This window comes from Plutella xylostella, chromosome 4 (assembly GCF_932276165.1).
Source record: "Plutella xylostella chromosome 4, ilPluXylo3.1, whole genome shotgun sequence".
NCBI lineage: Eukaryota > Metazoa > Arthropoda > Insecta > Lepidoptera > Plutellidae > Plutella > Plutella xylostella.
In genome coordinates this window covers 3,270,833-3,296,076 of record NC_063984.1, presented here as the reverse complement: position 1 = coordinate 3,296,076, position 25,244 = coordinate 3,270,833, and the positions used below count along the sequence as shown (strand labels likewise).

At 37.6% G+C, this 25,244-nt stretch overlaps 2 protein-coding genes across 3 annotated transcripts in view; one reads left to right on the top strand and one right to left on the bottom strand.

Annotated features, from left to right (window-relative positions):
- The window catches only part of LOC105381742 (alpha-tocopherol transfer protein-like), a 29,635-nt gene extending 15,236 nt beyond the window's left edge, over positions 1-14,399 (top strand). For both annotated transcript variants that reach the window (XM_011551537.3, XM_011551538.3), the window contains exons 2-7: positions 3,234-3,413; positions 8,162-8,256; positions 8,619-8,772; positions 11,607-11,800; positions 12,593-12,854; positions 13,302-14,399. In XM_011551537.3, coding sequence (XP_011549839.3) covers positions 3,234-3,413; positions 8,162-8,256; positions 8,619-8,772; positions 11,607-11,800; positions 12,593-12,854; positions 13,302-13,333 — 917 coding nt within the window. In that variant the 3' untranslated portion in view covers positions 13,334-14,399. The remainder of the gene's footprint in view (positions 1-3,233; positions 3,414-8,161; positions 8,257-8,618; positions 8,773-11,606; positions 11,801-12,592; positions 12,855-13,301) is intronic.
- Positions 14,400-14,726: 327 nt separating this feature from the next.
- Positions 14,727-23,448, bottom strand: LOC105397434 (alpha-tocopherol transfer protein-like). Its single transcript, XM_038121159.2, has 6 exons — positions 22,909-23,448; positions 19,537-19,631; positions 18,516-18,669; positions 16,535-16,728; positions 15,350-15,611; positions 14,727-15,093 (listed from the first exon to the last, which is right to left on the bottom strand). The coding sequence occupies exons 1-6, from the start codon at positions 23,093-23,095 to the stop codon at positions 15,047-15,049; spliced, it is 939 nt and encodes a 312-aa protein (XP_037977087.2). The 5' UTR covers positions 23,096-23,448; the 3' UTR covers positions 14,727-15,046.
- Between the last annotated feature and the right edge of the window lie 1,796 nt (positions 23,449-25,244).

Below are 25,244 nucleotides of genomic sequence, written 5' to 3'. Positions count from 1 at the left end.
ACCACCTACAAAACTTATAACGGGTATATGGCTGATACCATCTTCAACATAGTAAACTCCTGGCAAAATCATTATTTCTTCTCCGATCTTGAAAGATGTGCTCCCAGGTATATAAATGTGACCAGTATAATTCTCATCACAACGTACTTTAATAGCTTGCATACCGTTAATAGAGATGTCGTCCATAACGTGTATGTTAATTTTGTTAGCCTCTGATTTGTCCGAGTAGAGTACGAGACACGAGCTAGTCTTAAATACAACTATATCCTGAAGTTCAGTAACATTTTGACCAACAAGAATGTCTGTACTTAAAAATTCGTCTGGTACGACATAAGCTTGGACATTAACTTCAATGAAATCAAGTGTAAGGTCTATATCAACTTTTCCTATGGGTTGCATTTTTCCGAACGCGAAACCCTTTATACATGGTAAGTTATCATCATAAACTTGTATTTTTAATTCATTTACTACGCTATCTTTGATTACAGTGCACTGACTCCCAAAGTCAATGAATGCACTCTTCGTTTTACCATTGACTTGTACAAGTTTATTGTATATGATGCCCGATTTTCTCTGGTCAGTAATACGTTGTATTTGAACGTCAGTATTTTTGCTATCGATACTCTGGTTTGGACGAGCGCCTTCTGTCGTTCTATCTTTTCTGCAATATGAAGTCATATGTCCCATCCGACCGCATTTTAGGCACTTCTGTGGTGCTTTACTGCAAATAGGGGCAAAATGACCACGGCCACCACAATTAAAGCAGATTCGATTATTAGGTACATGTCTGTTATGGTTGGATGAATTATCATTTTGTTGAGGTGTGTGCATAGATCTTTTTATAGCAGCGGCAGCGTTAGGATGTTTTTCATCTTTGAAGATTTTTACCGTAATACTGCGTAAATATCTTAGTAATTTGGTCGGGCTTTTAAAATTAGCCCCTTGAGCGTTTAGTTTGATGTTATGGTCAAATATGCCATGAATTATGCAATCTACGGCTTCTTTTCCTTTGATGTTACAGTGACTGACTAATCGAGATTTATCGTAAAAGTACTCTTCCAGGCTCTCCTCCCTGCGGCTCTTCCTCGCTAACATTTCTGTTAGTCTCTCCGCATAATTACGATCATCGGGAAAATTCTGCAACAGTTTTCTTTGCCATTCTTTCCAAGTTAAGTTCACCGAAGTCAGTCCATCGTACCATGTTCGAGCTATACCGGCCAATTTAGGTAAAGCGTGAAAAACTGTCTGTTTGTCACTCCAGTTATAAATGGCTGCAGTCTCTTTAACTTTCTTAATCCAAGCCTTAGTAGATTGTGCCCTCTGGCTAGGGTCGAATTTAGGTATAACTTCATGAGCACCAGCATAAGAGTTTCTTCCGTTGCTAATTGCATCAATAAATCGTTCCATCATGCTGGTGTTATGAGACCGTCCTTGACTTGGACGTGCCTCTCGCTTGCGATATCTTGAGCTGGAACGTCTTGCTTTTGATCGCGACCGATGTGAGGAGAAAGACTCACTGCTTCGAGAACTATCTGAGCTCTTGGTACTCGGACTCGTAGAATGTCTCGCCTCGTATTTGTGTTCCCAGTGCTGCTTGTGAGAGCCACGAGCGCGGGGTCGACTCCTTCCTCTGCGCCTACTCGGAGTATGTACGGAGCTCGAACGGGTGTGTCTGCGTCGCCTATGCGGTCTGTTGTGGCGAGACCTAGATCTCGAGCGGGATGGTCGTGACCTACTACAACGCCGCTTAGTAAAGGGGGATTCCAGTGGATCGTAACTTTTCCTTTTTCTTCTTTCTTCCGTAATAGGTGGAGTACAATTACTATCATCAGACATGTTGCTATAAGTCAGTACATGTTGTCAATAAGTAAGTTACGTAGTATAAAAGGATAAGGAAGGGATAAGGAAGAAAATTATCTCCATTAATAAAATGTATATTTTCAATTTAATTAATATTAGGTTTATTTATTTAATTTTAAACTGATAATTGTAATATTTGTCTAATCTAAAACACGGCAATGGCGGATTTGTATAATTTTTTTAATGACTTAAAACTAATCCAAAACACGACATTGGCTGAATACTTTTTTTTTCTATGTCAACTCAATACATGACATTGGCAGAGCACTTTTTTATCCAATACATGATATTGGCAGAACACTTTTTATCCAATACATGATATTGGCAGAATCGCGGGCAAAATGACAGATTGTCTAAAATTTACGTAGGTACCTATGGAAGCTGAATGAATGTTGAAAAAAATTCAAAATTCGGATGCTCCCTAATTAAACACCTACGTAATGAGAATTTTAAATAGAGCACATACAATTATAAAATAAACTAGGTATAAAAGAAACTCAGTCACGCGTACAAATGTACTAAGTAGCAACTACTAACTACTGTAGGACTCTTAGAAGAGGACCACGTGCAGATCCAGACAAGTTTATTGCTGGTTGATGATCATGTTCGTTTGTTCAGTTTATTTACAGTTCAGTTTAAGTACCACTTTGATCAGTTAGTTCATGTTCGTGAACAAGGCCTCTAACTTAAAATAAAATCCGGTGTAAATACAGAAGCCATAATTATTCTCTACCAAACTTAGAATCTCATGTTATTTTGGTGCTTTTAGGTACTCTAAAGATAGCAATCGTTACATGCATCGTTAGTAAACTCACAATAAACTGAGAAACACAACATGTTTTTCTAATTATTACGTAAATATGTACATACCGATCGGTGAGCTGGTCTTTTCACTTCTGAATTATTAATTTAGACACCTTAATTACTCACTTACACTTTATTTAAACTTTTTAAACAGTAACAAAGCTTATTTATCAGTAATTCACATGCACATTTGTAACAATTGTAACTTCGAACCGCCATTCATATTTTTTTTCTGATCCCTACTTTTTTAATCCTGTGTTGCCAGTATCGTCTTTAATCATGTGTTGTAAGCGACAAAAATGCACAAAATAATTATAACATATTTAAAAATATTGGAAAATAACAACAATTTTTAACAAAGGAATAGTTATAGCTAACACAACTCTTTGTGTCAGTTAAAAAGTCGAAATTCGTATACCATAATTGGTATCATAACAAATCTTTTTTTAAAGTGGAAAAAGCAAAACAGCTCTTTGAATTCGGGAGTAAGTTCTTCGGAGGTTTTTAACGTTGTTTAGAAAGTTTAGGTTATTATTTCACAAGTGAATACCATTACCATCTTGTTCCAGTATCCAAGCACATGCTGACGGACGTAGAACGCCTCCCTGCCGTGCAGTTGGGGGACTTCTTGCTGCAGATCGAGTTGGACGAGCCGCGCGAGGCGGTGCGCGAGGTGGCGCGCCGCGAGCTGCGGGAGACCCCCGAGGTCGTCAGCGCCGCCATTGAGGATCTCAAGCGGCTGCTTATTGGTGAGTAGTGTAGGTTCTTGGTGTTTGTGGTGCCGATGATAACCCATGCGCGCATCAGGGTTTTTTGTGGCCAAGCCTGCAACGTAGCTTTGTATAGCTTGAAAGGGTAAAATAACAAACGCGGCCATTGAGGATCTGAAGCGGCTGCTTATTGGTGAGTTGTTGGGTAGCTTCTTTACGTTTGTTGTGTCGATGGTAACTCCCATGTCCTTTGTGACTTGTGAGTACCTATAAGGCTACAAAGGTTGTTCATAGGAATAGATTGGACTACCACAGGTCTACCACCATTTCACAAAGGCTCAGTCGCTCAGGTCAAGAAATATGGAAAAAAACTCCTCGAGCATATTTTCAACTTAGATACCTACCTATCAGGCTATTTATGTGTGCATTTTACGTTGAGTCAATAATAGTTATCATATAAGTAGAAAATCATTTTGGAATGAGTACATTATAAGATTATAACTCAATGATGGAACGTAGTCAGAGCCTGCAAGATAGCTTTGTAGTACTTGAAAGGGTGAAATAACAAGTAAAAAAACCAAAGAGCAATGTACTCTCACCCATGGCCTCGCCAAGTTAGTATAATAATACTTAGCAACGATTCCAACGACCACAGGCTTTTTTGCTACTCGTATGTAGTATAGATAAAAAAGAAACATAAAGGTACCGTACTGTGCAATTAGGTTCGAGTCCAAACTGGGGCAGACGTTATTTATATCTTCTTATGGTCATGAAAACATCTAGATTTGAGTATTAACATGTTAATCAAGATCATTTTAGTCTTGCTATACATAAATAGAAACAATCAGTATTTTTCTATCTGCTATAGCAGCAACAACAGTAATGGCAGGCAAAACACCAATACAATAAAATTGCCACTGTTAAATTCATAGTTAGGTCAACTTACTTTCAAGTTCAATTATAATTAAACTTATTCTAAATGCCAATGAACTGTATGTATCTATGTACTTATGCCTATTTGTAAACATACGGAGTAGAGTGGAGTATAGTTGACTGCTTAGAAAGCGCGGACGATGGGATGATGTCATACCAGTAATGGCGACCAAGTAGCCAGAACCACTGTGACTTGCTATTTGATTGTGATATTGCCAGGCATTAGCGAACACACTCCGCTATGTATAAACACCAACCTGCGAATTAAATGGTAAGAATGGTGTAATGAGCGCATTACCACACATGTCAAAAGTCATAAAACATAAATAGTCAGTATTCACAGTTTGTAGAATTAAACCCTTTGTTTTCCTGCAAAGTAATTGGTTTATCCTTTGAACTTGGGGTGAATAATGTGGCTATTTGAATGTAATGATAGGCTTTAAATCTTAGCAACTCGAGAACAACAGTTCAAGTACATAATCTATTGACTTGCAGAAGAAGTTCTAAATAACAGCCTTACGATAGATGTATTTTTTTAACCAACTTCACGATAAAAAAGCATTGATGTATAATGTAGATAATATATGAGATACATTAAGTATGTGTTATTTGGCTTGGCGTATAAAAGTCTAAACATATAGGGCCTTACCACAAAAACTTAGACAGTATTTAACAGGTGTTTAGCGCTGTCAAACGCCTACAAAATCTGTCAAATTTCGTTTTAAACACTTGTTAAACAGTGTTTACAGTTTTTTGTGGTAGCACAGATAAAATGTACGATCAAGTAGAACTCCGTCTCTGAAGAATAAGAATAAGAATAAGAATAAATTTATTCAGATAACTATAGGTAATACATATTTTAAAAATAGGTCAACTCTTAAATCTAAAGGTAGGTGAAATACTGCTCTGAACTAGGAAATAACAGAGTTTTTCCTGTGTTACAGATTAAAAAGTTACATAGAGAAACTTAAGCATCTAATTAAATAATCTTAGTAACTAAACATCTTAATATTATGAATAAGTTTAAACAAGGCAAAATTATGTAAAAGGAATGTGCTAAGTAGAAGTAAAATTGTTTGCTGAATAATTGTGTATATGTACAACGTGCAGAGGTGACCGCATCATCATATATATTAGAAAACTGGGTCAAGATCGATAGGTATTAAGTACATACTAAAATTCTTTCTCAAGTCTGTTTAGATTTAGTTTGATACATTGTTTACGTGTAAATTAGCTTAGGTAAGGGTTTATTATTATGGTTAGTAGGACAGTTCCGTGTGTTCTATTACTTATGTAGAATTAATCTAGTTCATTAAATTAAGATAAGTACATACATCATATTATACATGAATAAGTTCAAATTAGACTACTTAATAAGAGGCGCCTTTAGACGTCTTCATAATTAATTGACGCAATGTACCGTTTCTGGGCTATAAGCTTAGCTGGGCATTCGGCATCTCCCGTCTTGTGATTGCAGGGCTTGTTGAAGTGGAGGCAGGTAGCACATTTTGGCGGCTCAGCCTTTTTGGTGCATTCGCTCTGCACGTGGCCTCTCTCCCCGCAGTGGCCGCACGTAGCGATCGTCTCCCGGCACGACTTGGCCGCGTGGCCATACTGCTGGCACTTGTAGCACCTGGTCACAATTGTGAAATCTTTCACAGGGCAGGACGACCAGTTAAGGAATACTCTTCTTTGGGCTATAAGGACATTGCGTATCATTGCTGGAACTTCGACGATAAAATTGCAGGTCTTAGCATCTCTCATACCAGATTTATGACTTAATTTAATACTGTTCATAAAGGACTCTTGGGTAGTATCCTGGAGTTTGTCGGCGAGGTTTTGGTGGTAGAGGTAGTTGAAAACTTCTGAGTCCTGCATCTTCACAGGAACTCCGATGATAGCAACTCTGGGCTTTCGTTTATGGGGCTCATCGATGGTAAGACCTGAGGTCGTCAACTGCTTCGACTGTTTCAATTTCTCGATATCCTCCTTAGTGTCGGTGCTGATGATGACACCTCCATTTCTCGTCTTTCGTAACCCCGTGACATGCAGCTTCATGTCATTGGGGCTAATAATTTTCTGGACTAGTGACTTAGTGTCTTCACTTGATTTATTTCTGTCACTAGGGTAGATAGCTACCGAACTTGAGTGGTTGGGCTGGATATGGGGCAATGGTCCTTTTTTCAGGATATCGGCGAAGGTGGAGGTTCCGGGATGAGATTTTGGGGTTTCACTTATAATGCACTTAAGATCTTCAAGTTTTTGGGACAGGTTATTTTTATCTTGAACTGCATCCAGAGCGGTATAGGCTTGTCTAGTGTTCTGCCCCAAAGCCTGGTACAGAACCGCTATATGTGAGGTCTCACTTCCTACTTTCCGGCATAAATTGTGGATTCTAATTTTTTGGTCGGTATTTAGTTTTCCCTCGGTAGCAATAGCACAGATAGCGTTTAAACAACAGTCAATCCTGTTCATGTAGTCCTGGATCTCTGGAGTGGACAGTATCTGGGCACATTCCCTGCGTGGGCTCGTCGCGGGCGGCGCGGGGGGCGCGGCTGCAGGCGCAGCCGGCGGGCTGCGAGGCGTCGACGCACTCATTTTATTGTCTATAGTTCACTTATGTCAGATACATTTTTTTACTATCAATATTTTAAACACGTTTAACAAATCTAGGTCACGATTTTGCAAGCGATTATTTAATTATGGTTTATTTGCCATGTACGTCTGTTCTCGACGGAGGCCGAGTAAGTAAACGAAGAAAGAAAAAGAAGAGTTAAGTTTGCAGTTAATATTTATGAACATTCAGATATAACAGTTACCTATACATATGTAGGTACTTACTTCTGCTTATGTCAAATCAATACAAAAAAATCATCAATTTAATGTACCTATTTACTGTCCAGTGTGTTTTAAACGCTCATGTCACTACTACCCACACTTTTTGTTCAGAAGTTCAACAATCCCGTTAGAGCACTGAAGTACTTTAGAATCTATATAAATATTTTGATGGTTGATACTTTGCTCACAGTTCCTTGTATTGTGTTATACGTTAATATAGTCGAATCTCCAAATAAAGAACACTAATAATATATTCTTGTAATGGTATGAAATAATGACTTACCTATTTACGAGCTATGCATGGTACATAGGTTAGCATAGGAAGCCAAAATATTTATTTTCAGTTTTTACGTTTCTCATTATATTTACCATTGTATAAAGGGTACCTACTGTCATATTCTCACTATACTACGAGTATAGGTATAATGTACCTTCAATACATTGGATAATTAACAAGTTTTGTTATAATAGGGTACCTAACTAGATTATATTGTACTTATTTCAATACCTAATGGGTTTTTAATTAAACTATGATCATCTTCCACGTACAGGGAATGCAATTTCCACGATTAAAATGTCATTAAACTTACAGTAGTACCTAGAAGGTACAGGTACTAGCATAATCTCACTAGAATACTAATCACTAGTGGTCGAACATATTATTAATTAGCTACCTAGCTAGAACGAGGAGGATGTTATCTTCTAGGTATAGTTTGTATATCTAAGTATACATTCTACCATATAATCCTCTGAAAAATGTTTCACAACTAATAGTCATCATCATCATCACCACGACCCATTACGTCCCCACTGCTGGGGCACGGGTCTCCTTCCAATGAAGGAAGGGTTTAGGCCTAGTCCACCACGCTGGCCAAGTGCGGGTTGGTGGACCCCAACACAAGCAAGCTTGTGCTGAGAGAGTTGTCGGGTAAGTGGGCAACCCGTAAAATAGGCTATGCTATGATGGCTAAGGTTGAGGGTAAGTTGTGTTAATAAAAAAACTATATTATTTCCAGATGAAAAAGAGTTGTTGGTGCCCCTGGACAACGAGGCGTGGCTGGTGCGCTTCCTGCGGCCCTGCAAGTTCTACCCGGAGAGCGCATACGATCTCGTGAGTACATATAATTGGCCATTGGTTAAAAAAAGTTCATTACTTCATACTAAAGATCGAATATAATTATGTCTTCTGTCCCAGTGCAGGTTAAAAGACCGAATATTTCTGTCTTCTGCCCCAGCCGGGAATGGTACCCAGGGTTCTGGGCATAGCAGTTAGAATTTACAGGAACTAATAATAACCATACTCTAATAAACTAAGTGGTTATATCATCCAATACAGCTATAAAAACTGTACATAAGGGCCTGTTTCACAATGTCTGGATAATGGCTACCTGTGGAATAGAAGACACAGACAATATTATGAAACAGGCCCTAGCCACCACTAGAACATTCACTAACCGTAGCCGCCGTTCGCAGATCAAGCGGTACTACGCGTTCAAGGTGAAGCACCAGAAGCAGTACGATGGTCTGCTGCCGAGCCGCGAGCAGAACATCTTCAACCACAACATCCTCACCGTGCTGCCCAACCGCGACCAGCTGGGCCGCCGCATCCTCGTCATCGAACTGGGAAGTGAGTACATGCGAAATGGGAAGGGAGTACATCAGAGCTGGGAAGTGAGTAGATGAGAACTGGGAAGTGAGAAGATGATAACTGGGAAGTGAGTAGACGAGAACTGGGAAGTGAGTAGATGCGAACTGGGAAATGAGTAGATGAGAACTGGGAAGTGAGTAGATGCGAACTGGGAACTGAGTAGATGCGAACTGGAAAGTTGATAGAATAAAAGTGGAAAGTACGTAGAATCGCATAAGAACTGGGAAATGAGTACATAGATGAGAAGTGGGAAGTGAGTAGATGCGAACTGGGAACTGAGTAGATGCGAAATGAAAAGTTGACAGAATAAAAGTGGAAAGTACGTAGAATTGCATTGAGACGTGAGTAGAATCAAAATGGGAATATATACGTCCGTCAGAATACCTTTTTAATCTAGTTTACGCAATGGTGTATTTTTTGTGAGATTTATTTACCAGTTTGATAAGATGTTCTTTATAACGCAGTTCAATTGGGTCAATACTTCCTAGGTGGCCGTAGGCCGTATCTCATGTCCACCATTTAGGCCATATCGAGATTAGGACAGAGTTCAAAGTCCCTGTAGGGAGGGTATGCTCGTAACCGACAAAAGTGTGTAACGCATAGACATTCATAATTATTGGATCACACAAGCACGGGGAGTAGGGCGGAGGGAGAAGAAGCAAACACAATTTGTCTAGGTTGTATTGGAAATGTTAATCTTACCTTATCTAATCTTACCAAAACCTGTAAACAAATAAATGAAACCAAAATACAGAACAAATTATGATTAATATGATAATGCTTCGTAATCATCATCATGGTTTTGACCGACGATATCACGTGAATCTCTACGCTTATGAATCTTGTGATGACACAAATTACATAGTGTTTTATAGTACTACAAACAGACAGACGTCATAAAAAATATATAAATATATATCTGAGTGTAGCAGCAGTATATATTTGGATGCGCTTCGTTCACCCCGGAAAATTTTCATTTCCATCGAGGTCATCATGTATTTGGTAATTTTTGATGATCATGGATTTGTGGATTGAATAACCTCCTCTTTACTAAAATAATGCCCTATACTGAGAGTAATTTAATGTAATACAGATTGTTATCGATCGCTGTATTTTTTGACATAACAACATTAGGTAATGGTCTGTAATTATGTACTGTTTTTGTGTACAAATAGAGAAAATACATAAAAATTATCTCTACAAGATTACACCATAGTTGAACAGCGACACTACGTAAATAGAACATTTCGTAACATCAATCGTAGTTTTAGGAACCGGCTGAAGCTGAGGTCACTTTTAATCAAATGCTAATAAATTGTTTATATAGCAGTGTTAATTGATAAAAAGAATCCATCAACATGATTGTGCTAATAAACCCAAGTTGTATCTATGCGCTTCTTAAACAAACTTACCTTCCTATACGGATAGACTATTATAATTATTCTATTGACTTTATAACATTTTACTTATAGGTGTTATTTTATATTCTATCGCATACACATATTAATTAACAAGACAGTGCTGAAGTTAGTTTCTATTTAGACCATAATAATAATAATGATGAAACAAGCAGCCAATTCTGAAAGCATCTAGGTAACTTAACTTAAATAAAGCACGGTCAAAACGTTAAATTAGTTGTTAGATTCCAAATTTTAGCTTGGACATTGGTTAACAACTATAATTATTCTAATTTCCAAAATAAAAAGAGTGTGCTAATTTGTATTCCTTCAGAATAGGAAGTTTTCTCTCTCATTCATTTACGTTATATAATCAAAGTAGGTACTTAGGTACTTATTTATATGGAAAAGGCAAAAACAGACGAAGGCTTTGTTAAATTAAAACAGTAGCACATAAAGAGTGCTTGCTATGTTTGTCTATGGTTTCATCAACTACAAGAATCAAGAAGATAAATTAATGATTAAACGTGCAAAGTTCAAGAACCAAGTCAATGTTGCCCCTTGCAGGCACATGTACCTAGGTATAATATGATTCCAACGTCATATCCACATAATTACACGTTAGACTTGTAAACATTTCAGATTCTACGTGACTTCATGCAAACTGTAAGGTAATGCAGGCACGTATAATGTTAATAACTGATCTTGTACACACTACATCACATGCAGTCTTATAAATACGCTTTATTGCAATGTACTGATAATTACGCGGATGAATTTATTATCAGATCAGTAGTTAGGTTTCAAGAGGTATCAGATCTTCGGCGGTCTTTGCGCTTTTATTCATTTACAGAGATTATTTTTATCACTAAAGGCAATCATCATCAGCCAATAATCATCCACTGCTCGACATAGGCCTCTCCCAAGGAGCGCCACAACACTCGGTCCTCGGCCTTCCTCATCCAACCACTACAGGGCAGGAGGGCGTCCCACGCTGCGTTTTCCTGTTCGTGGTCTCCACTCGAGAACTCGTCTACCCCGACGGTTATCGGTTCTTCGGCAAATATGACCAGTCCACTGCCACTTCAGCTTTCATATTTTGACAAGCAATGTCGGTAACCTTAGTCCTCTGACAGATAACCTCATTTCTGATACGATCCATCAGAGAAACCCCAAGCATAGCTCTCTCCATAGCACGCTAAAGGCAATGTTACTTAAGTAATTTCTCAGCACAAAAAGATCCTATCTTTCCCATTTCCCAAAAAAAATTACAAAAATCACTGGTAAATTCAAAGCATAAATCAAAACTTTTTATCATGTTGACGAGAAACAAACACTTACTGCACCGTCAACAGCGGTCATGATCTCTCCTGTAGCTTTCCACTATTCTAACCAAAAACCACCCGCCTTTTCCAGAGAAATGGAAGCACAACAAGTGCTCCCTGGACGAGGTGTTCAAGGGCTGCGTGCTGTTCCTGGAGGCGGCCATGTTGGAGCCGGAGACGCAGATCTGCGGCGCCGTGGTCATCTTCGACATGGACGGGCTGTCCATGCAGCAGGTGTGGCAGTTCACGCCGCCCTTCGCCAAGCGCATCGTTGATTGGCTGCAGGTTTGTTTGTTTGTTTTGTTTTGTTTTTGTGGTGGCGTCATTCATACACTCACGTGCAATGAAAAAGTCCCACCTCACGTTCCATACTTCAATGAAACTTTTTCATTGCCTGTGAGTGTAGTTCGAATATTGGCCGTAAGTACTATGCTTTATTGCCGATTGAGATTTTAGAGCTGACCAAATTCAGTCAACTATTCTTTTCTGTTTATTACTTACATGAAACTTACTTACGTATACCACTACTACCAGCTATACTGATGTCGATTCTGAAGGCGGAAATTCTAATTTTAATGCTGTCAAAACCTTAAATTCTTTGTTTAAAATTCGACTCTATGACTGTTCCCTGAAAACTCATTTTATACTAGCAATTTTTTTTGTTTGACAGCGTTAAAATTAGAATTTCTGCCTTCAGAATCGATATCACTGCCTCCTTAGTGCCATTAAGACAATAAAAGTTTATAGGGATACCTACTTGTAATTATAATCAAGTCATAAAATGAAGGCATGCTTTTACGAGTACCTACAATGATTAAGTAATTAAGATATAATCAGCAATATAATTAAAAACTTGCAATTCCACCACTATCATTCCCCTGTACCCATATGGACAGAATTTTCTTAATATGCATCCATAAAAAACGACATCATTGATTATTTTCAACTTTGTAGGATCATCCGTGCTTCCTTCCTACTCACACTCCTTCGTCACAATTCACAAAATAACTCAGCGTCAGCGTTTAATAATACTACTACCACTTATACCTTCCTAACCAAACCCAACCTTCTTTCCAGGAAAGCATCCCGCTTAGGATCAAAGGCTTATACATTGTGAACCAGCCCTACATCTTCAACATGGTGTTCCAACTCTTCAAGCCCTTCCTGAAGGAGAAGCTGCGGTCCCGCATCATCTTCATGGGCAGTGACAAGGACCAGCTGCACAAGCACATCAGCCCCAAGTGTCTGCCGGAGTGCTACGGCGGAACCCTCACTCTGCCGCGAGTCACGGGACCCCAGTGGTTGGAGCTGCTGCTTATGTGCGATCAGGAGTTTGGAGGTGAGAGATTATTCTTGTTAGCGTGTCTGTGGGAAATAGTACCACTGTGGTGCGGCTTGGTCTCAGATTGGTCTCAGTCGCTGACTGCCCAGGGTGCATCGCATACTCTCATGCAATGAAAAAGTTTCACCTGCCATTGACGTGCTGTCACAGAAACTTTTTCATTGCTCATGTGTGTATTATAAAAAGCAGGTTATACGTCACTCGAGGAGGCTCCTTTTGTGCACCCTAGTGCTGATAATGATCTAAATATTTTATGGAATGACGCGTAGGTATGGAATAGTATTCTGCTCGCTATTGCAGCAAATATGTTTTAGGTGAAGCGAAACTCGCGAGCAACAACTGATCCAAGGCCGTTTTTTTTTATTTTATTGGTAGTACTACTTACTGGCTGCCTTTTATCCTTTACACTTTGAATAAGCTTTCACATGTTTTTTTTTATTCCAGCCATCAACAGCTACGGCTACAAGAAGAAGTAAAGTGGGTGTCCACAGTCCACAGGCCATCTTGCCTTAGACTCGTCAAGTGTTTGTGATAAGAGTTGGGACATATCGATGAGTTTATTAGACTACAAAGGATGATGGAGTAGCTCAATTATGTTTAGTGGTGAGAAGGCGTTTGTTTAGAAGACTGCTGGTGCACGTATTTATAAAAAATAAAGGCTCCTTTAGTGGTGTCGAACTCTTTTTATCAGACCCCTTACCATGAATTTTCATCGTGAACGTGACGTGAAATTACTCGATGAATTTTGTAGGGAAATTTTAGTTCTGCTACTTACCGCATGTTCATATTTTCATACAAAATTACTCGATGAATTCTACTTCACGTTCACGATGAAAATTCAAGCTAAGGGGTCTGGAGTCAGGAAAGGGTCATTTCCGTATCCTGAACACATTCTAAGTTTGGAGTCTGTATTTTCTAAGAATACGTGGGTTTATTTATATTTAACGTGATAATGCAATTTTTTTTTACATTCCTTTTTAGAATTATCCATTTATATTGCTGTAAAGCCTGCAATGTGTCAATGTTAGTAATTATATTATAATATAAGGCGAGGTGAGTATATTATGTAGGTAGGTATATTTTTGTTAAATACTTCGTCTGCATATTTTTTAAACTTATTGATGCTCTGGCAGAGGTGGCAGACTAAAAATTATATACAACTCTAAATTGATATAAATTATATATTTTTAACCTTATGTAATATTAAGTAGTATAGGCTGTGATTGCATGGTTTATATAAAGATTATAAACCTTATTTTATAGGTTTGTTTTGTATCTAATGTAATCCAATATATTCATGTACTTATTTATAGAAGAGAAAATTACAGAAAGTAATAATGGAAAACGTTATTAAATCATATCAAAATCTCAAAAAAGTTAAATGTAATATCCTGTTATGTCTTAGTAATAAATGTATATCCTGTGATACAGGGAGTTATAGTGTAGTGAGCCAAGAAATTGTAAACCTATCACAAATTTACTAGTTATTTATGATAAAGATGGGATATTTTTATAATAAACTATATTTTAAAATGTTCAAAACGAATTTTATTAAAAAATATAGATAAGTAACATAACAGCTATGTATGATAGCACTAAAAATATGAAAAAACTACAGATTTTTCATATAAACATAAATTCACAACAATCACCTTTTGTTAAATTATAAATATTATTTTACGAACATGTTGTAAAAATAATCATCAAGCATTGAATACCGTTTATTTAATGTAACATGTTTTATATGTTGTATAGCTTATAATTATATGTTTTTTGTCAGGGGTCAAAATCACAGTCTGTTCCAACAGTTTTAAAAATTAATCCTTCCGCACCTTAAACCTACAATATTTGATATGCCTAAGTCTTTACATAGAACTCTTCTAAGAACATACTTGTTTACATACTTTACATAACTGGAGGTTCCGAGCTCAAATCCTAAAGGCTGATATTTAGTTAAAATATTATAGATGTTCTATGGGAATCTGATCCCGCGGCATGGCACCAGTATCTACGTAGATAGAAAAGACATCCGTTTACAAGGGTGGTAGTGCCTAGGATGAGCCGATTTCCAATCCACCAGCACTGCACAAATTGTGATCAGCAAACCTGGTTGAACAATACTTACACCTAAAGTCTTAAAAGCAAATGGTTGTACTTCCGGTTGCATTCTTCTATGTCTTCTCTTGAGTTCACTTCTTTTCATTGTTGTTGACGTTATACCCGTACGAGTTGGCCACTGAAAAAATGCAAAAACATACAACATAAGTACTTAAATATTTTCAAGTCAAATACATAACATGGGATAATTCAAATCCATAAATTATTATCAATGTATAATGAAAACTAGCTTATATTGCTACCTGGGTAATTTAACGTAAGAGCGTAACACGGCACACACCTCTTAGGGTGATTTGCACCAGACATTTAAAATCTATTGCTCTCTTGCTTTGACTGTATACAAACTAACTGAGCAGGACAGAATAACCACTTACATTGGAAGTTATCCTCGTAATAGTTGAGCATCTTCCACAGCAGTTCCCCCGGTATCTCGGGGTCGGGCAGCGCGCCGCCGTGGCGCCGGCGCAGCGCGCGCGCGTCCACGTGGGCCAATAGCGACGCGCGGTCCGCGCCGTGGAAGTAGATGCGCTTGCGCAACTTCTCGCGCAGGAACGGTTTGAATAGCGCGAACAGCATGTTGAAGATGAAGGGTTGGTTGATGATGTGGACCGCTTTAAGGCGAATTGGTGTGCAGTCCTGGAATGGGAGAGGATTGGTTTGTTGAGAGTTCAGATTTGATATTCTCCTAACTATCCGTCGGATATAAATTACAGCGAAAAATGAATATGCGAAGCTTTCTGACCTCATCGTCGAACATAGACATGAAAGTCTCAGTTAAAAGAGGTATAAAGGTCAAATTACTGGGACATCAACAAAGTAACGACATGCGTGTCGCATTCACTCGTAGTCTGCTCGTAGTACACCAGGGACCTTCACTGGACCCCATTAGGATGCAATACACGCTGCCACTGCTCACGCCAACTACCAACGGGCAGAGAATACTAAACAAGTATTAGATTATTAGAACAGTTGTAATACTAAGTCGAACGCCAAATCTGATGATGCAAGTCTTTTGTGAGACCGTGAGCTCAATAAAAAGTACGAACAAAAAACTGTACCAATGTACGAAGGTAATTTAAGTCAATGATACAAAAAACTTCTAAACGACTCGTGACAGGTCGACTATGATGCTATTATGCATAAGTATCCTCTAAAGTAGATCTTATATTAAAAGTTTGTATTTTTCCTTATGACAAAAGCCTAATTTTAAAGTACTACTGCTATGTCATACCCAGAGTAGGTAGCTATAATAACTTTCACAACCATATTTTCTAAAAAGTCAACAAATCATCAACACACTGATAAATCACTGTTATTTTGGAAAAGCACATCTCTGCCTTCAAGCACCACCACGCCTGAAATGATGGCATCGCATACCACGCTACAGTCATCGTTCAGCATCAGTAGCCCAATAATTATGGCGGTTCTGCCAACCACAACATCTCATCATCAGCCTGTACCAGTCCACTGCTGGAAGCCGCTCCCAAAGCAAGCCACTGGATGCGATCTATAGCTTTCCTTTATCCAATCATTACCAGCCACCTTTCCCAACATCTCACCTGTATCCAATCAACGACCATCTTGGCGAAGGACGGCGTGAACTGCATGATGTGCGTCAGCGAGAGTCCCTTGACGTCGAGGATGACGACGACGCCGCAGACCTGGGTGCGCGGCTCCACCATGGCCGACTCCAGGCCCAGCTGTACCCCGCGGAACATCTCCGAGAGCGACACCTCGCGGGGGTTCCAGCGCTCTGGAAGAGGGAGAGATTTTGAAGAGTTTAACCCTGAGTTGCACAAAGGAACTTTAGCTAATGATGACCTTAAATGTAATGAAAGTGAGTTCTATATGTTAAATTATTATTGATCGATTTGGGTTTTGTGTTCCTGTTATGTTACAATGTGTGTGTGTAATAAATAATAATAATAAATAAATGCTGCCTTGCTTTGACAGTATACAGACAGAAAGAGACCTGTCTCTAGATATAATGTTGAAATTAACTCAACTCAACTTAACATAACAACAACAACTCGGCATAAGATAGGGAGGACGTTGAACAACTGAAGAAAAAGGACGTGTGTTGTACCATAACCTAATCAACGACGTTAAAAACCTCCGATATTCAATATGAAAAGGCGCATAACTTTTAAACGACTGAACAGATTTTCATGGAACATGGCTAAGAACACTCGGGGTACTTATGACCAAAAAAACATAACGAAAATTGTTTTAGCTGTTTGGGAGCTACATGGGAGCTATGCTACCACAGAAAGATACAATAGGCAGGGATGGTGGCTGGAATTATTCACAGACAAGAGCGATGATAACGTATTCTAAAAGGGCAGTTGTCTATTAGACTCTAGTTAATAAAGGTATGGCATACATCTTCTCACATTCTAATAATAATCTTTAAATTTATAACGAGTCTGTTCCAATTTGTTTTATTAAGCCAATTCAATCGCTTCAACTAAATAGTTCAACTGGGTATAAAGTTCATTGTGGCATGACAAAGGAAAATTGGTGCCCCGTGGAGTGTAATTACATCCTGGTTTTCGTATTAACTACTAGGTACTTATGCGTTGTGTTTTTCAGATAATACTCATACATAATATATTATTTCGACAAAGCGTGTAATAGTGTATGTTTTGTTACTGTTAACAGAAACATAATATCAATCTTCTGCTGTCGAAACATATCAATCACTATGCCAGCATGGTGGACTAGGCAAAGAACCCTTCCTTCATTGGAAGTAGACCCGAGCCCCAGCAGTGGGGACGTAATGGTTTGTGACGATGATGGGATGTAGTAACTAACGTTTATCGATTCTAGCTCTTAGAATAGAAGAATAGAATTCATTTATTCACAAGAAACAAGGTTATACATTAGATCTTAAACATCAAATTACAGTTTCTATCATGCTTCACCGAGGAATCGGTATGTGAAATACTTAACAAATAAAATGTTACTTCATGCACAAATTGAGATTACTTAAATAGGTATTAAATGCACCACAATAATTACATAAATTAAAATACTATGCCAATTCAATACAATTAATTAAATAGGTACTAGTTATATGTCAATTGAAATTAAAATAAGAATAACAAAATATTAATACATATTAAAATTCATTTGCAATCTCATAATTTAATTTATAATTCATTCTTTTATAATTAAAATAGTCATTGATATCGATTCTGAAGGCGGAAATTTTAAATTTAGAGACGTCAAAACCTTAATTTCTTTGTTTTAAATTCGACTATGATTGTTTCCGTAAATGTCATTTTATGCTAGCATTTTTTTTAGTTTGACAGCGTTAAAATTAGAATTTCTGCCTTCAGAATCAACATCATTGATTGAATAAAATACATTTTCTGTCAACCAATATTTTAGTTTATGCTCTTGCGTGTGATTTCTTGTGTTCATTACCACCGGTAGTGGCTGGATGAGGAAGGCCGAGGACTGAGTATTCTGGCGCTCCTTGAAAGAGGCCTATGTCCAGCAGTGGATGATTATTGGCTGTGATGATGTTTCACATACCTCCAGACTCAACCAGCATGATCCGGCGGCCGTGCTGGTCGCGCGGCGCCAGGATGGAGATGACGGAGTGGTCGAAGGCGGCCCGGATGGCGGTGGACGTCAGGTCGCGGCTATACTCCGCGTGCGCCAGGCGGAACTTGTAGTACGCCTGGATCTGAGAGATAGAACACGGGACTTTTATTATGCCTGGATCTTATAGATAAGTAGATAAAACCTTTATTTCTTTTTCACAGTATTCACCTTAAATTCTATAAAATCCTATAGCCTATACAGTCAAACAAACAATTTTTAATATGGAAAGTGCTGTGGTAATGAAAAAAGCTCTCAGCTCAGCAAAATGCAGCGACTTTGGCGCTTCTGGGCAAATTTTCAGCTGTGGGTACTTGGTAGCGAAGTGGAAGTTAAATTATGAAGGTAAATGTGAGGTAGGGTAAGACGTAAGAAAATACTGCACTTGGTTGCCTTGGAAGCCTGAAGTACCTATAGGTCCGCGCATCCGTCTTCAACCAAAAGAAGTCCATTGGAGGGAATAGCATTAAGTTTACTTTATTGCTATACGTCTGGGTACCCTAGGCTGTCTGTGGCTGACTCTATTCTAACGTACTGAACCTCTCACCATGGTGACAAACCTTAGACCGACTCTAAGTATTAGTGTTTGTTATAGATAAGATGAAAAAGCAGTCAAATATATAGGGCTCTTTAAAATCCCCGCTGGGTGCGATCAGCAGTCTACATCTAAACTTCTAGTGGTTGTCAGCCTTATTGCCCGACTGCAGGGCTACCTACAGTAGTAGATAATGTATGTAATTGCTAATTAATAATTATTAATAAGCTACTTAGATAATGAGTACAAAGATTACAAACCTTCTGTGTCAGTTAAGATAATTGATTAACTGATAAGATAATGCAAAGCTTGTCTCAGTTGTCTCACAGACTTGAACTTGAAATAAAATAAGTTGAAAATATGAATTAGCTTATAATGATAAATAAATATATTCAGTTAATGATTGTATTTTCTTACCCGTTTAAATGCGCTTTCTGCATAAAACTTGCATGGTCTGAGGAATTTCATCAAAAAGTCATCTCGGTCCAGGGGCACGTGAAGATTTTTCTCTCCTGTAAAATAAGTAAAGATTAAGGATTAAGACAATAGTTCTTTTTTTAATCGTCATCTCACTATCAGTAAGTGCTATGCCAAGAAGCACCACAAAACTCTGTGAACTCGAATCGTGTATGACTCCTCGAGCAGTCAGTATATATCTGCTACCTAGGTCGTCACGGGTGGCCAACGCCTGTGTTGTAGCTTGTACTCAGTAGGTTTATACAGAGTGTTGAAAAGTGGCATAGTCAACTGAAAAGGGTTGCCTCGGAGGGTCATTCTGAACAACTTTTGTTCTACGACTTTTGAAAATCCTTGAAAAATAAATTATCTTCCCATTGGTATTTTTCTTTACATGAAATCGCTAGTTCATGCATGAAACTTCTTTATTTAAACAAGTAGCCTAGTTCAGTGTAGGTACATAGATAGTCTACTACCTAGTTAGAAGTATCTCAATACATGATATATTGTCCGATCATGATCCCAATTGCAACTCACGATGACTCATCATCACCATCCTTCGATGTTGGATAATTGAGCGGAAATGTACGGACTGGTCTGGCACTAATTATTAATTAATCTCTCTCACTACACGGCAATTCAGTACTTCAGACATCACGTTACTTTAGTTATACTTACCTAGTACCTGCGCCTACGTGGAGATATCACGCACCCAAGCATATCTCATAAATGATGTATTTTTTATAGCAAGTAGGTATATAAGTATGCTGTTTATAACTTTGTTCAATACAGCTTAGATATTCCCGCAAGCTTTGCATCGCATTAAAATATTAAATTATAATATTGGTAAAATATAAAACTACAATCGCATCCTGGCACAATTTAGGTTCACCCTTTCTATTTTCGAAATACTAAGTACTTACTAACTAATTATGATTAGTAGTGGTAAGTACTGGAACTCATAAAAACTTTAAGAACTGGTCACTACAAACTCTGTAAAATCTCTGAAATTTTAAGAATATAATCTGAATAACCATCAAATTACTAAATTACGTTGTGGTCTACAAAATTTGAGGAAAAAAACGCATACTTACGTAATTCCTCAAATCTGCCACTATTAGGTATGAGTTGCAACACCATCATCAGAGGTTGGCCGACAGTTGCTCAATGGAACCGTCATTTTAAAAAATAACCGGCCTTTCGAGCCTTTTCTGGGTACTTATATATAAAAAGCTGAAAAGGTTCCGTGGCTGGTATTTTTTTATCAGTATACTTATGTAATTATTATTGTATATAATCATAATTATTATCAACATCAAATGGGTTGAATTTGAGTAAAAATCTTAGAAATACACTCACGGGCAATGTTAAGGTTCCACTGAAAAAAGCACTAAATTACTCCTAAGCTGAAAAGACTAGCTCAATGACGCCTTCTGCAACATTAAAGTACATTTAACAGAACATCAGGATATTACCAACTAAAAACAATAATATTTTGTTCAAATTTTTAATGAATTTATTGGAAAACTTGGGGTTGTTCGGTGTCGATATTTTGTGAGTGGAACTTTTTCATTGCCCGTGAATGTAATTCAAATAATCGAAGCTTTTTTATTTTTCTGAATAAAGGTATGTTTGTGGTTTCTCTGATAAAATCTTTCTATGTAAGGAGTCCTAACTCCCAAATAATAAGCAAGGAAAATTGCCACTATTATGTGTTTAGTAGCACCCGTGTAACTGTTGTTGTTGGTTTGTAGTCAGTGCACATAATCTGCAACTCATTAAGATATGACCTCTCTGGTTTACCTACTGACTTTTGATAATGTGCCATGTACCTTGAGACCAATTACATAGTACGTATACCTAGGTATATATATTTACTTCCTTACATGGACAAGCAACAACATAAAATAATTATATTGGTGTGTGGTGATGTGGTGTGATGACTTTAAAGGAAGAATTATAGTTAAAAATAACTAAGATAAATCTGTTAGTTGTTATTAGATCTAGAATCTGATAAGAAATAATTAAATATGCAAATACCTACATGATTATGTAAGATGAAGTACCTACGTACACACATACCCACTGCATTATTGTTCCACATGTGATTATATTAGTTAATTACAACATCACACCTCTAATAATGTACATTATATTGTATTTTAATCATACTAACCAATCAATCAAGTACATATCCTAGAGGGGTTCTTGCCAAGAAGCGTGGTGCGATGAAGATGCTGATCCAAAAACTTCTTGGATCAGCATCTTCATCGCACCAATAAAAACGACTTTGTAGCAGACGTGCTAAATAATAATTAAATAAGAAGGTAAAACAATATACTATTTTTTATTATTTCACACTCCGGTGTGATAATAAGTAAATTGTGTATACATAAAAATACACTAGCTTATCCCGCGAGCTTCGCTTCGCCCAAAAAGGTTTTCCCATGGAAATTCCGGGATAAAAAGTACAAAATATACCTTCCGTCTAAATCACTGTCTCTATATAAAAAAGGATATTGAGCATACATGATACCAATACAGACAGACGCGAAAAACGGCTTTGCTTTTTAATACATTATGTAGTGTTATCACAGGAAGCGTATTTTATTATAAACTAGCTGTTCCCGCGAGCTTCGCTTCGCCTTAAAAAGTTTTCCCGTGGGAATTCCGGGATAAAAAGTAGCCTATGTTCTTTCTCAAGGTCTAGACCATATGTATACCAAATTTCATCCAAATCCGTTCAGTAGTTTTGGCGTGAAAGAGTAACAGACAGACAGACAGACAGACAGACAGACACAGTTACTTTCGCATTTATAATATTAGTTAGGATTAGTTAGGATTTAGCTTATGTACGCGGGCAAAGCCTTAAAAAGGTTTTCTCGGATCGCATCGGCTACTTGGTACACCAAAAAGTTCTACCAACGATCTTCATTATATTGGCTTCACGCTTAATGCAACTTGCAATAAAGAAAAAAATACAAATCATCTTTTAATCAATATAATCTAATAGACGTATGGACAGCATTTTAATCATGAACTAAGTTAGTCCAGATTAAAAAAACAAATCTATCTTGCTAATTCCAACTTTTTACAGATAGTGGAATCATTTATTACTTATCATCTGACTAAATTATCATCGTGAAGGTGCATACTTTTGCGAACGCTGTCATTTAATACAACTGGAAAATATTGGTATTTATAAGAACGTATATAATCAAACATAACACTAAGGTACCACTTGCCATGCTACCTGCCAGTTTTAACTAGCTAAATAGAAAGTGGTCAGCTCACCCACAGTTTAACTGAATCCCAGTTATGTTTAGTGTTTACCTGCCAATAGAACACGCAACTCCTTTAAAGCCTTTTCGACTACTTCCGGCGTTTCCCTCAGTTCCGTTTCCGCTATTTCCTTGTAATACTTCTCAGTAATGGGCTTCTTCTCCAGTTCAATCTTATTGTCTCCCCACATGACGTACGGTGATCCATCATCGTTAAATTCCAGTTTCATTTCATTCATTTTGCAATAGTTTGGATCACGTAACTTTTGTGTGTTTTGTTTTTTATTGGGCTGTGTCAGTGGGTCACAGCGTAGCCCTTCACTTTTCTTCTTCTTCAATTTTCGAAAATATCCGTCAACATGTACTTATCTTGTTTGATGTTAGATTTCACTGTTAAACCTTTAACACTGTCTTCACTTAACTTAATAAACTAACATTTAATTCAAAAGTTGTCAGTCAACTGGTTGTGAAAGTTGTAGCGCTTTCGGAGTTCGCTTCGAAGTTGGAACAATTTGACTGCTGACCGACGGCGCGCACCTACACCGGGCGAGTCTGCGCGCGCACTATAGCGCTATTCGGAGTGACTAGTCTCAGAGGTCTCCACCTCCGCCGGCCAATCACTTGCATCATGAGAATTACTTACGCACCGACAGTCCGACAGGCGATTCGGCTCCTATTTATCCCTTAACCAGACAGTGTACCTTACGAGACCATATTATTTTAAAGTACTTACTAAAATTTTATTACGTATTGTATATTGAGTTAAGTACTAAATCTAAATCCAATGAAAAAATACAAGTGGCCAAGCCTGGAGTGGCCTGGGTAAGGGTTATCCTATACTTTATAAAATATAGCAAGAGTCCTATGACTTTGGAATCCATAACTAAGCTCTAACCCATTATGGTGAAATTGGCACTAAGGCGGAAAGATAGGCTGATATATGTATAAGGCCGGTTATTTGGGCCATCATTTTATTTTAGGTACCATTATCGGTCCCCTACAAAGAAACTTTTTTTTTTTAATTAAATAATGAAATTCAGGAATAAAGCTACCGTCTGTAGGAATCAAATAAGACACCGGTCACAGAAAATATAATGAATTTATGAAAAATACTTTATTTATTTACAAATTACGGTAACTCTGTTGTTGTTTTTGGTAACGCAATTGTTTTTCATACAAAAATTGTCTGTCCCTCGGAGCGAGTCATATGAAACAAGCACAACGTGTGTAAAAAAATATAATGGAAACAATTTTTTTGAATATTATAACGAATATTTCATTATTTAAACTTTACTTCACGGTAATAATCATGATTTTATATGAACATATTATGGGACAATTAATATTCCTGGCCGAGTCCCCAAGCCTAAGCAAAAATACACCTACACTAGGTTACCCTAGGAAATTCAATCATAAATTAACTTTTTTTCACTTTCTTACACCTAAGATCATTTGAATGGCTGTGTATTTGTATCGGAGTGCAGGAAGGAGAGCGGGACGGGTAAAATGACCAAGTCTTTCGGATGAGAGTCCTGGAGAGTAGCGCGTGTATTTATTGTGACGCCACTGAGTTACCGGCGACATACGGTGAGTTTTCTAGATATTTATTATTTTGTTTCATGCAATATATGTAATAATTAGTAACAATTATGAGGGCATTTTGGTATCCTATGTATGTGTATTCATTTAAGTACTAACTTCAAATAGGTTATTGTTTTACAACTGCGTTACCGCTACACTTCGTTACTTTTTCAGTAACGCAGTTGTAGCTATAGTAACTCAGGGGTTATAGTTTTCAGATATCTGTTACTCAATTTATGGTACAAATATAACATTTGAGCATATTATATTGTTACAGTATAACATTTCAGACTCAATGGCGCAAACAGCGGCTGAAAAACAACGGCTTTATAGGCAAAAAAAAATGGAAATATTTCTTAGTATTAAGTTGTTATATTTTCAGCGATTTTAATGTTTGTTATTAAACAAAGAGTTCTGTTAATTTTTGTTTGATAGTTTTTTTCACATTATGATAAGTTTTAATTGAAGAAAGTATTCACAAACATACTAGCTATTCTATATTAGAAAGAATGTTAAACTAGATATAATAGACGCATTTTTCCTGAAATAAAAATGACATATTATGTATCTAGCCTATCTGAAACCTAGTTAAACATTGTGAGATATGGCGTTTCGACTTTCTCCGTGTTCGGCATCATAAGGGTCACAGTGACAGTTAAATAAAGTCCATTTTTCTCTACACCTTTAATTTGCAAGGTGCGGGTGCCTATATAAATAGAGTGAGTCGCCCGCGCGCCTCAGTTGTAATATCACCATGCAGAAATGACTAGGTTTCAGATAGGCTAGATACATAATATGTCATTTTTA

Bases quoted from the DNA above. Each gene is read 5' to 3' on its own strand.
- LOC105397434 (XM_038121159.2), bottom strand. From the start codon at position 23,095: ATGAATGAAATGAAACTGGAATTTAACGATGATGGATCACCGTACGTC. The intron at 18,670-19,536 runs GTAAGAAAATAC...TCTATCTCTCAG, and splicing joins CAGAAAGCGCATTTAAACGG to ATCCAGGCGTACTACAAGTT. The intron at 15,612-16,534 runs GTGAGATGTTGG...CTCCCATTCCAG, and splicing joins TGGTCGTTGATTGGATACAG to GACTGCACACCAATTCGCCT.